We start from the raw sequence: 13,981 nt of genomic DNA on the forward strand, positions 1-13,981 counted from the left end.
AAATGAAAAACGATTTGAATCTGAAAAAATGATTATTTAAACCAGTCCTGATCGTATAAAATGTGAAAATTAGCGGAAACATCCTTACAATAAAATAGTTCAGAAACTGCTCATAAAAATATGATTAAAATAACTGAATCAAAGTTATTATGAAACAGCTTAAACTTCATGTGATGTTAGTTCAGCAGATCATAAATAATAAATGTCTGTTTGTAAATAAAAGACACATTATAGAAACACACTGCTGACTCTGTATACACTGTAAAAAGGCTGTCTGTTGTGATTAAACAAAGACATTTGCAGAGTAACATGTAGAATTATTTACAATAATCAGGTTTATCTTTTATAGTGTGTACGTTTTATATTGTTCATGTGTGTAAAGTCTGTATCTTTACTCTAATACTGATGGCCTCAGCTTCACACTGATTTAAAATGATAATCACATCTGGACTTACACAGCCTTTCTGCAGTTCCTCACAGCTGGAAACAGTCTCCGTCGTCCCTCCTCTGTTGTAATGTACTTCCTTATGTCCAACTCATCCAGAACCTCCTCTGACATCTGCAGCATGTAGGACAGAGCTGAGCAGTGGAACTCAGAGAGTTTCTTTGCTGATCTTTTCTCTGACTTCAGGAACTCTTGGATCTCCTGATGGACTGAGTGGTCGTTCATCTCCGTCAGACAGTGGAAGATGTTGATGCTTCTGTCAGCAGATATCCTATCCCTGCCCATCTCCTTCAGGTTGTTGATGGCTCTCTGGATGATTTCTGGACTGTTGTCTGTCTGACCCAGCAGGCCTCCTAAGAGTCTCTGGTTGGACTCCAGAGAGAGGCCGTGAAGGAAGCGGACAAACAGGTCAAGGTGGCCATTTTTACTCTCAAGGGATTTCTCCATGACTCTCTTCAGGAAGACATCCAGGGATGGGTAATAATCATTGTCCCAATCATCATCATCATCATCATCATCACCATCATCATCATCATCACCGTCATCATCACCATCATCACTATCATCACCATCATCATCACCGTCATCATCACCATCATCATCATCATCATCATCATCACCACCATCATCACCGTCATCATCACTATCATCACCATCATCATCACCGTCATCATCACCATCACCATCATCATCATCATCATCATCATCACCGTCATCATCACTATCATCACCATCATCATCACCATCATCATCATCATCATCACCATCACCATCACCATCACCATCACCATCACCACCATCATCACCATCACCATCATCACCATCATCATCATCATCATCATCATCATCATCATCATCACCACCATCACCACCATCACCACCATCATCATCACCATCACCACCATCATCACCATCACCATCACCATCATCACCATCACCATCATCACCATCACCATCACCATCATCACCATCACCATCACCATCACCATCATCACCATCACCATCATCACCATCACCATCACCATCACCATCACCATCACCATCATCACCATCACCATCACCATCATCACCATCATCACCATCACCATCATCACCATCACCATCACCATCATCACCATCATCACCATCACCATCATCACCACCATCACCATCACCATCATCACCATCACCATCATCACCATCACCACCATCACCATCACCATCACCATCATCACCATCACCATCATCACCACCATCACCATCACCATCACCATCATCACCATCATCATCACCATCACCATCACCATCATCACCATCACCACCATCACCATCACCATCACCATCACCACCATCACCATCACCATCACCATCACCATCATCACCATCACCATCATCACCATCACCATCACCATCACCATCATCACCATCACCATCACCATCATCACCATCATCACCATCACCATCATCACCATCACCATCACCATCATCACCATCACCATCATCACCATCACCATCACCATCATCACCACCATCACCATCACCATCACCATCATCACCATCACCATCATCACCATCACCACCATCACCATCACCATCATCACCATCATCACCACCATCACCATCACCATCACCATCATCACCATCATCATCACCATCACCATCACCATCATCACCATCACCACCATCACCATCACCATCACCATCATCACCATCACCATCACCATCATCACCATCATCACCATCACCATCATCACCATCACCATCATCACCATCACCATCACCATCACCATCATCACCATCACCATCACCATCATCACCATCACCATCACCATCATCACCATCACCATCATCACCATCACCATCACCATCACCATCACCATCATCACCATCACCATCATCACCATCATCACCATCACCATCACCATCATCACCATCACCATCATCACCATCATCACCCAGGAAGTCCTCCAGTACCTGTGTGTTCCTGTTGGTGTAACAGTGGAACAGGTAGACTGCAGCCAGAAACTCCTGAACGCTCAGATGAATGAAGCAGTAGACTGTTTTCTGGAAGATCACACTCTCTCTTTTGAAGATCTGTGTACAAACTCCTGAGTACAGCGAGGCCTCTGTGACATCCAGACCACAGCGCTCCAGGTCTTCTTGGTAGAACATGATGTTTCCTTTCTCCAGCTGTTCAAACGCCAGCCTCCCCAGCTTCAGAAGAACTCCCCTGTCAGCCTCCGTCAGCTCCTGTGGACTCGTCTCATGTCCCTCAGCATACTTGAGCTTCTTCCTCTTTGTCTGAACCAGCAGGAAGTGTGAGTACATGTCAGTCAGGGTCTTGGGCAGCTCTCCTCTCTGGTCTGTAGTCAACATGTGGTCCAGAACTGTAGCAGTGATCCAGCAGAAGACTGGGATCAGACACATGATGTGGAGGCTCCTGGATGTCTTGATGTGGGAGATGATTCTGCTGGACAGCTCTTCATCACTGACTCTCTTCCTGAAGTACTCCTCCTTCTGGGCGTCAGTGAAGCCTCGTACTTCTATTACCCTGTCAACACACGCAGGAGGGATCTGATTGGCTGCTGCAGGTCGGGAAGTTATCCAGATGAGAGCCGAGGGAAGCAGCTTCCCCTGGACGAGGTTTGTCAACAGCACGTTGACTGATGACTTCTGTGCGACATCAGAAACAGCCTCATTGTTGTTGAAATCCAGTGAAAGTCTGCTTTCATCCAGGCCGTCAAAGATGAAGAGAACTTTAGAGCCAGCGAGCTGCTCTGCTGTGACCTCCTGTAATGTCGGATGGAAAACACGGAGCAGCTCCAGAAGACTGTACTGCTCATCTTTGATCAAGTTCAGCTCCCTGAAGGAAAGAGGAATCACCAGACTGATATCTTGGTTTTCCAAATCCTCAGCCCAGTCCAGACAGAACTTCTGCACTGAGAAGGTTTTTCCAACGCCAGCGACGCCGCTCGTCAGAACCACTCTGATGTGTTTCTGTTGGTCAGGTGAGGCTTTAAAGATGTCGCAGCACTTGATTGGAGAGTCATGGAGGATCTTCTTCTTGGAAGCTGTCTCGAGCTGCCACACCTCATGTTCGGTATTAACCTCTTCACTCTGTCCCTCTATGAGGTAGAGGACAGTAAATATCCTGTTGAGGAGGGTTCTACTTCCTGTTTCAGCTCCTTCAGTCACACGTTCAAATGTCCCCTTCAGCCTGATCTTATGTTTCTGACGACCAACATACACTAAAAAAAAGACAAAGGTGAGAGACAGAACAAGAAATGATAACAATCTGGTGATTATTTTTATTACCAATATGAAAACAATCCAGTTAAATTTCAGATGGACTTAAACTGTAACAATATTTATAATGTTAAATGTCACAACACATGTCTCAGTACAACAACCAGTGGTGTGTTCAGACATGAAGACATCAGCAGATAGATGGACAGACTTACTTTGTTCAGAGCTGCTCTGATTGGCTGTCTGCAGTCCAGCTCTGGTTCTGGATCTGGACAGCTGCTCCTCCTCAGAAACATCACTCCTCTTCCTCTCTCTGTGAAAACATTTCTTTATCACTAAAATGATTTGTTGATTGTTGTTGAAACATATCAAGATTTGGCCAAACTGTCTAGAGTCAGTTAGGTTTCAACAGAGGTTAGAAGTGGTCTGAATATTGAGGAAGACCAGCATGTAACAGAATTTATAGAAATGTAATATATTAACACAAAATCAACAAATACATGGCATCAGCAGGAAGAACTGAAACTGAGTCATAAAATGAGTTAGTATCAGTGGTCTTACTTTGTGTCTGAGGGTCCAGGTTCATTACTGAAGGTCAGAGGATCATCTTTGGACCAGTCCTTCTTCATAGACAGACAGCCAGATACTACAGACTCTGCTCCGTCCTCCTCTTCCTCCAAATCACTCATCTTCTGATCTGAGGCCTGTACTACGAATCAAGATCAATATGTCCTGGATTTCTTTCAGTTCCCAGGCTTCACTAACCCTAACAACCGCGGTCCTGAATAACCTGTGTGACGGTGGTTAACAACTAGTTCAGTCAACCCAGGGTTTCCCAATCCAGCGGCGCTCTCGTTCACATAAAAGAGGCGGTGTTTGCACAGCACGACCAATCACAAACGTCTACCAGAGCCGCATATTTAATATAAGAAGAGCAAACTACAATTCTACATAAACATGAAGATCACAGGCACGGTTTTACAGGCAAAATGCAATACAGTCGCTGCTTCCTAAAACAGGAAGGAAAGTAGCCGACGAAAAAAATAGCTGACGCTGTAAATGTGTAAATCACAATGCTTAGTAACATCACTTCCCCATCAGTCAGGCACAAGATCTGACCAGAATTGCGCTTGTGCTTTCCATAAACTGTGGTTGCTTTAGCCTATTATTTCAGTTGCAACCCTGGCAGTGGTACGCGATCGTGAGAGCAAATAAAATATATAAAAACATAATTCAAACTGATGCGCGCATTGGCAACATACGGCTCAACAAGCCGACAAATAGTCTATATGTAATTCACTCCACTGAAAATCTATATCTTTCATAAAGATACCCATCAGGGAATGTTAACAGGGTTGTTGGTCTCTAAATGTTTGAACTTTTATGAGCGCACCTCTCTCTCTCTCTCTCTCTCTCTCTCTCTCTCTCTATCTCTCTCTGTCTCTCACCGAGCTCCAGCTGATCTTCTAAGAACGGTGACACCGTTATCAATCGAGTATTGATTGGTCAGTAGGCGGTGCTTTTACACCAGTTGATCTCTAATCTCCAACATAACCTGCTCCCGACCAGGTTAGGTGTTCAGCATAAGTTACCACAGCGACTAAACCTGGTAACAAGTGATCCACCGTCGTGATACAGAAAACCCTGGGTTAAACCTGAAGTTACCTCGTTGACGCCAAATCTTGCTTCATAGTACAGGCCTCTGAAGTCAGTCTGAGAGGTAAAACAGGAACACTGACTGTGAGCTCACAACATTTAGAGAAAACAAGGTTGAACAAGAGTCAATCAGGAAACAACGATCAGGAAGTTACTAAACAAATGTTGCTAAAATATGCATGTGGCTGGTACATTTGCTCAGCAGCCCAAAAAAACCACAGGTGATCTACTGAGTGGATGGTAAAATGTAATCATTCACTTTCGGCTGGCGGACGAAGACACACACACACACACACACTCGCACACACACACACACACACACACACACACACACACACACACACACACACACACACACACTCGCACACACACACACACACACACACACACACACACGTCTTTAAATCTGTGTTTTTTTTAGTTCCAGCAGGTTTAATGTGTATTATTCAGCCAATCAGGACTTTGTGTCGACCATCAAACTGTTGAGTTCATTCTAACATTTCTTTCCTCTCCAGTCCACAGGGAGAAAACTGACTCAGAGACTTTAACAGTCACATAATAAATGTTCCTCCTCCTGCTCTGTTCTCTCCACTCTAAATGGAGTCTACACTGACTCAACTCTTCCACTTTCAGTCTTGCCCCTCCCCTCTCCATTTACTGGAAATCACATGACTTCATCAGTGTGTGTGTGTGTGTGTGTGTGTGTGTGTGTGTGTGTGTGTGTGTGTGTGTGTGTGTGTGTGTGTGTGTGTGTGTGTGTGTGTGTGTGTGTGTGTGTGTGTGTGTGTGTGTGTGTGTGTGTGTGTGTGTGTGTTCACACAGATCAGTTTTTAACTCTCCTGCTGCTGGTGAAGCTGCCACCAAACACACCAAATAACTGATAATATTCTGCATTTAGAAACAAAGTTTCTCCTCTTTACTTTTTCTCTCCATGTTGTGAACTGCAATATGTATATTGTGTATTGCTTGTGTAGTCTATATTATTGCTTTGAATTTTTGGAGCTTGTTAAGCACTTTGGTCAACTATGTTGCTTTTAAATGTGCGATATAAATAAAATTGAACTGAACTGAACTGAAATGTCCATGTATTTATTTTGGCAACTTCTGCCTGACATTCTGAATGATGTTTTACTAGTCTCTCTTTAAGGATTGAAGCCAGTTGACATGATCATATAGTTTAGAGCAGTGGTTCTCAAACCTTTTTCAATAATGTTCCCCTTTTGAATTGTTTCTTTAAGCCATGTACCCCCTGACCGGCGCTAATCATTTTCGGTAGAAAAAAAAGTGTATATAAACAGGAACAGTACAGCGCTGTCAGCGATAGATTTACTAAACAACAGCCTTGTAATTAAAAAAAAAAAAAAAACGTTTAAATGCTAATGACAAAAAGAGACAAAAACTCGGAAAAAAATGGTACAAAGAAGGAAGGAAGTAAGGCAAGAATAGGTCAAAATAGTATCAAAAACTTCAAAAACCGTAATATAAGAAGAAAAATGCGAGAAACTTGTAAAAAGTAGAAGGACAGTATAGTAAGGACGGCAAGATTAGGTCCAAAGAAGGCGACACAAATGTCACATTTTTGGTAGGAAAAAAAAAATTCTACATAAAAATGTTCTGGACAACAGACTTATAACTAGTATTAAACATTTTGTTAAATATCTCACGTACCCCCTGCAGTCCTCCAAAGTACCCCTAGGGGTACACGTACCTCCATTTGAGAACCACTGGTTTAGAGTTAGCAGAAGACTAAACTATCAGCTCGTTTACCGCGTTTGTTTCCTCTCAAACCCTCAGACCTCAGAGTGAATAGTTTAGAGTTAGCAGAAGACTTAAGGCAGTTTTACAGTGGGGGCAGCCGAGCTTGTGCACAACAATGTGACTTCAAAATGATGTAGATCTCGCTGGCGAGCCAGGATTTTGAGTGCGCGAGCAGAGGGCGTGCTATTTTTTTTCAGCGGCACGCAACAAAGCGGAAACAGGAAGCATGAACGAGCTCAAGAGCAACGTGATGCCAGGACTCTCAGATCGACTGCAAGTCTGTCCTGTAAACTTACTGGGTTAAGATGAGTTCTTCATTGACGTCAATGCTGCTGCCAGTTCTGCCGTTGTTTACCTTTTTCTTCTTCTTCTAGTCTGTAGAAATAGCAAAGTCGGTAGCCTTTCCTCATTAGCGCCACCTCTGTTCAGGAGAAGACTGCAACTAGTCACGACCTCCACGCACGAGTATAAACAGTTACGGCGCTCCTGTGACGTCACGCTGGCGCTCTCGACAGCTCGGCTGCGGCGAGTATACCCCACGTTTAAACTACCAGCTCGTTTACCGCATTTATGTTTCCTCTCCGACCCTCTTTAGGAACTGTTGCAATATTTCCTATATAGTCATGTGCACAGTTTTTAGTAAATGAATAACGACTGCAGACCAGATTAATTTACCTTCATAAAAACATACAATACCAAGTGATATCATTAAGTTTAATGTAAGACGTTTAGATTTGTTGGTGCATCCAAGTCTTGATATGTCATTTGGTTTAACCGATGCCTGGAGTGGGACGTAATAGTTTACTACCTACCCATCTGGTAGTCTGTGTAGGTCTTCATCTTTGTCTTCCATTACATTACATTACATTACATGTCATTTAGCTGACGCTTTTATCCAAAGCGACTTACAATTAAGTGCTTTCAACTGTGAAGGTTCAAACTCCAGACCACAAGTAGTAAGTGCAAATACAGTAGCTTTAAATAGGCAAAGCTACAAAGAGACAAATGAAAGTGCAGGTTCGAAAGTGCAAGTTCAAGATTTATTTTTTTATTTTTTTATTTTTTTATCCGAGCCTTCGGCGGAAGATGTGAAGGCTTTCGGCCATCCTGATATCGATGGGGAGCTCGTTCCACCATTTGGGAGCCAGGACAGTGAACAGTCGGGATTTCGTTGAGTGATTAGTTCTCCCTCGCTGTGAGGGGGCAGCAAGTAGTTTGGCTGATGCAGAACGAAGTGGGCGGGTTGGGGTATATGGTTTGACCATGTTCTGGATGTAAGCGGGTGCTGATCCGTTCGTGGCCCTGTACGTAAGTACTAGTGTCTTGAAGCGGATGCGGGCCGCAATTGGTAGCCAGTGAAGAGAGCGGAGGAGAGGTGTAGTGTGAGAGAACTTGGGGAGGTTGAAGACAAGTCGAGCCGCTGCATTCTGAATGAGCTGCAGGGGTTGGATGGCACATGCAGGCAGGCCAATCAGGAGGGAGCATGCAGGCAGGCCAATCAGGAGGGAGTTGCAGTAGTCTAGACGTGAGATGACTAGAGCCTGAACCAGAACCTGAGCCGCCTTCTGCGTTAGAAGGGGACGTATCCTTCTGATGTTATGCAGCATGTATCTACACCATCGGGTGGTTGCAGCAATGTTAGCAGTGAAGGAGAGTTGGTCGTCAAGTGTCACACCCAGGATTCTAGCAGTCTGGGTGGGGACTACCACAGAGTTGTCAATTGTTATAGTCCGGTCTTGGGTAGGAGAGCCCTTCCCTGGAAGGAAAAGGAGCTCAGTCTTGTGGAGGTTGAGTTTCAGATGGTGTGTAGACATCCAAGAAGAGATGTCAGTCAGACAGGCCGAGATACGTCATGCTACCTGAGTTTCAGACTCAGGAAAGGAGAGAATTAGTTGGGTGTCATCTGCGTAGCTGTGATAAGAAAAGCCGTACGACTGAATGACAGACCCGAGAGAGTTGGTGTACAGAGAGAAGAGGAGGGGACCCAGGACTGATCCCTGAGGAACCCCAGTTTTAAGTGGGCAAGGTTCTGAGCAAGACCCTCTCCAGGTTACCCGGTAGGTTCGGTCTGCCAGGTAAGATGTGAGTAATGAGAGCGCAGAGCCTGAGACACCCAGATTTCGGAGTGTCGAAATGAGGATCTGGTGGTTCACTGTGTCAAAGGCAGCAGAAAGATCCAGAAGGATGATAATGGAAGAGAGAGAGGTTGTTCTAGCGATGTGAAGCTGCTCAGTGACAGCAAGGAGGGCAGTTTCTGTTGAGTGGCCAGCCTTGAAGCCAGACTGGTGGGGATCAAGAAGGTTGTTCTGGTGGAGATAGGTAGAGAGTTGATTATAAATGGCACGCTCAAGAGTTTAGATAGAAATGGAAGAAGGGAGACGGGTCTATAGTTATTTACATCAGAGGAGTCGAGTGTTGGTTTTTTGAGCAGTGGGGTCACTCTTGCCTCTTTGAGGGCATCGGGGAAACAGCCAGTTGACAAGGAGATGTTAATGAGATGGGTGAGGAAAGGAAGGAGGTCCGGAGCAATGGACTGGAGAAGGTGAGAAGGGATAGGATCCAGGGGGCAGGTGGTTGGGCGGGCAGAGGTAATCAAAGTAAGAATTTGGTTTGGAGATAAAGGGGTGAAAGAGGAAAGAGTACTGGAAGTGATGGATGGTAAGGTGATTTCAGGAGGTGTGGTGGAGAATGAAGAGCGTATGTCATCTATCTTTTTTACAAAGTAGTTGACAAAGTGGGTTGGTAGGAGGGAGGAGGAAGGAGGTGGACTGGGGGAATCTAGGAGGTTAGAGAAGATGGAAAAAAGTTTTTTGGGGTTCGAGAAAGAGGATTCAATTTTGGTTTGATAAAAAGAGCTTTTGGCTGCAGAAATAGAGGCAGTGAAGGAGGAAAGAAGAGACTGATAGGTAAGCAGATCATCTGGGTGTTTAGATTTCTGCCATTTCCTTTCCGCTGCCCGTATAGTTGATCTTTCAGCACGTACTGAGTTAGATAACCACGGAGCTGGGGAGGATTCCACTTTTCTGGAATCTTTGGTGGCTCATCCTCTGAGCAGGTCAGGATAGATATATAGACAGATAGATATATAAACAGATAGATATATAGACAGATAGGTATATAAACAGATAGATATATAAACAGATAGATCCTCCACGATCCCTTCTACACACTGACACAAATGTTCACGTAACGTTACCTTAACACAACTTTACTCTTCTCTCGAACAGCGATTATAGCCCATACAGATTCTAAACGTAATGTTGATTAACTTGTAGTCTCGCTTTGCCAGACCTTCCTCCGCAGCACTGCGGAGGAAGGTCTGGCTAGTCCAGACAGCATTCCTGGATGGGAGAAAAACGTGCTCAAACTGAAAAAGTCCAAACTGGCAGGATCCGCCTCCTGCAGAGCTTCCCGGTAGAACCCGTAACGCAGTAGCTTAGCAACACAGCAGCAGACTTCGGCTAACGATACGTTACATTAGCAGATAACTCACTAACAAATGAGTAACTAAATTAGCGGTCTAATACACATAATGTCTAAAGTAATGTCAAGTAAGATAAATATTGAGATGTAACAGTAATTGTTAAACTGATCCCTTCACTAACATTTGCTAACGTTAATATAGCGAGCAAACTGGGATGTTGACAGTAAACTCACTACACATTGACATAACATGCTTTAGTAATATTGTTTTTAATATGAAATAATAACGTTTAACTTTCAAATATTGATTGAAAATGTGATTTTCTCTGTAGATAATCTCTCTGCCGTGCTGCTCTCAACGTCCAAACGGTCCAATCCTTCTGGGAGAAACTCGTACGGTCTGACAGGATTACCTCACACTGGGTCTACTATCGTAGATATTTACTTTGATACGTTTCTCTATGGGTCTACTATGGCAGGAGACTGTAAATAAAGGATCTCACGGGGAAGCAGATGTAAACTAACTGGAATCATGGTGCAACAACTTGCTGAGAGAGATTACAGACCTAATGTGCAATAATATATATTATGAGTACATTTTATATTCACAAATATTGTTTTTTTTAAGTGACTCCAAGCTTTGTTGCCTTTAAAAATTAATTAAACTAGTCATCTAGTTTTTCTATTTAAAAAACAAATCTTTTATTTATTTATTAATGTCTACAGCTATATTGATGATGTTTTTATATTTAATAGTAGTCAGTATGTGTTCCTCTCCTAAAACAGGTTTCAGGGTGAATTCTCTAACGAACACTAATGCACGTGAAGAATCCAACCTCACACAAACACCTTCTGTTGTAAAGTATTATCAGTCAGTCACAGTCAGGGATACCTGGAACATCACATGATAACAAACACACTACGTTACATCAATCAATCATCATTTTTTTCAGATTTAGAGGTGCTGATCCTCATCCCAGCCGCTTCACACTCGGCTGCAAACCGATCCAGTGAGTGCTGAAGGTCGCTGGCCAATGATGCCATCAGGACCACATCATCTATAAAAAGCAGCGATGAGATATTGATATCCTGTCCATAAATATTACAAATAGGATTGGTGACAAAGCGCAGCCCTGGCGAGGCCAACCCTCACCTGAAACGAGTCCGACTTACTGCCGAGAACCCGGACACAGCTCTCACTTTGGTCGTACAGAGATTGGATGGCCCTGAGAAGGGACCCCCTCACCCCATACTCCCGCAGCACCTCCCACAGTATCTCCCGAGGGACCCGGTCATACGCCTTCTCCAGATCCACAAAACACACGTAGACCGGTTGTGCATACTCCCAGGCTCCCTCCAGGATCCTTGCGAGAGTGAAGATCTGGTCCGTTGTTCCACGACCAGGACGGAATCCGCATTGTTCCTCTTCAACCTGAGGTTCGACTATCGGCTGAACCCTCCTTTCCAGCACCTTGGAGTAGACTTTACCGGGGAGGCTGAGAAGTGGGAGACCCCTGTAATTGGCACAAAATCTCCCTGTCTGCCACTCCTTTGGCACCGTCCCACACTTCCACGCAATGTTGAAGAGGCGTGTCATCCAAGACAGCCCCTCCACACCCAGAGCTTTCAGCATTTCTGGACGGATCTCATCAATCCCTGGGGCTTTGCCACTGTGGAGCTGTTTGACTACCTCAGTAACATCCATCAGCCTCCAGCTCTGCCTCTATCATAGGTGTTGTAGTTGGATTCAGGAGTTCCTCAAAGTGCTCCTTCCTGAGGTTGTGACGGTTTTGCAGAAGCCCCTTGGTGCAGATAGAAAGTCCTCCGAATTTTTCCCCTCACCCGCTGCTTTGCCTCCTTCGCAGCAAAGGCTGCAGCCCTTTCGGTACCCTGCAACTGCCTCCGCAGTCCTCTGGGATAACATATCCCAGAAGGAATCCTTCTGCAGTCTTCCCTGACCCCTTGTGTTCACCACGGTGTTCGAGGGTTACTTCCCCTTGAGGCCCCTAAGACCCTGAGACAACAGCTCCCTGCTGCAGTTTCAGCAATGGAAGCTTTTGAATATTGCTGACTCAGGTTCAATGCCCAATCTTAACAGGGATGCCAGAAAAGCTCTGCTGGAGGTGTGAGTTGAAGATCTGTTGAACAGGGCTTCTTCCTTTGGGCCTGGCTCCAGATGGGGACCCTGGGCTTCCTCCGGGCCCGGTAACCCTTCTTCCTCCGTGTTGATTCATAGGTCTTTGTGATCCATTCTTAGTCTGGCCCCTCGCCTGAGACCACGTTGCCATGGGAGACCCTACCAGGAGCACCAGGCTCCGGACAACACATCCCTCAGGTTCATAGGGACACAGACCTCTCCAACATGAAGGTGATGGTTCCCAGAGAGATCAGGGGTGTCAAAGTCAGCTTTACTAAGGACCACACTGGAAAATGAGAATCACATCCAGAGAAATGCTTTTTTTTTTACATGCTTTTATTTAATCGAAAAGTCAAATATCCTTGTCTGTATTACTGCATGTCTCATATAGTTTTCTCACTTACAGTTTGGTCGAGCTAAAGTCCTAAAAAAAGTTCCTCAGTCATCATAGAGTTTAGCAGTCATTTAGTGTATTTTCAGTCATTTAGTGTCTATCATTTAGTGTCTACTTTCAGTCATTTAGTGTCTACTTTCAGTCATTTAGTGTCTACTTTCAGTCATTTAGTGTCTACTTTCAGTCATTTAGTGTCTACTTTCAGTCATTTAGTGTCTACTTTCAGACATTTAGTGTCTACTTTCAGACATTTAGTGTCTACTTTCAGACATTTAGTGTCTACTTTCAGTCATTTAGTGTCTATCATTTAGTGTCTACTTTCAGTCATTTAGTGTCTACTTTCAGTCATTTAGTGTCTACTTTCAGACATTTAGTGTCTACTTTCAGTCATTTAGTGTCTACTTTCAGTCATTTAGTGTCTACTTTCAGTCATTTAGTGTCTACTTTCAGACATTTAGTGTCTACTTTCAGACATTTAGTGTCTACTTTCAGTCATTTAGTGTCTACTTTCAGTCATTTAGTGTCTATCATTTAGTGTCTACTTTCAGTCATTTAGTGTCTATCATTTAGTGTCTACTTTCAGTCATTTAGTGTTTACTTTCAGTCATTTAGTGTCTACTTTCAGTCATTTAGTGTCTACTTTCAGACATTTAGTGTCTACTTTCAGTCATTTAGTGTCTATCATTTAGTGTCTACTTTCAGTCATTTAGTGTCTATCATTTAGTGTCTACTTTCAGTCATTTAGTGTCTACTTTCAGTCATTTAGTGTCTATCATTTAGTGTCTACTTTCAGTCATTTAGTGTACTTTCAGTCCCATTAAAAGTGCTGATGTAAATGTTGAAAGCAGTCTCAGCTGTGATATTAAAATGTGTCTGGCTGCGGTTTTTAATCAGCTGAAGTTTGTTGTAGTGAGGCATGAGGAGAGAGCTCTGCAGCAATCTA

General features: G+C 43.9%; 1 protein-coding gene across 1 annotated transcript; it reads right to left on the reverse strand.

The window, feature by feature from the left end:
* Positions 1–451: 451 nt before the first annotated feature.
* LOC118496243 (protein NLRC3-like) lies at positions 452–4,365 on the reverse strand. The gene is made up of 4 exons (XM_036007175.1): positions 4,232–4,365; positions 3,886–3,983; positions 2,383–3,672; positions 452–951 (listed from the first exon to the last, which is right to left on the reverse strand). Exons 1-4 carry the CDS (start codon positions 4,357–4,359, stop codon positions 452–454), a joined length of 2,016 nt encoding a protein of 671 aa, XP_035863068.1. The 5' UTR covers positions 4,360–4,365.
* Positions 4,366–13,981: the final 9,616 nt, after the last annotated feature.

Source organism: Sander lucioperca, chromosome 11 (genome assembly GCF_008315115.2).
Source record: "Sander lucioperca isolate FBNREF2018 chromosome 11, SLUC_FBN_1.2, whole genome shotgun sequence".
NCBI lineage: Eukaryota > Metazoa > Chordata > Actinopteri > Perciformes > Percidae > Sander > Sander lucioperca.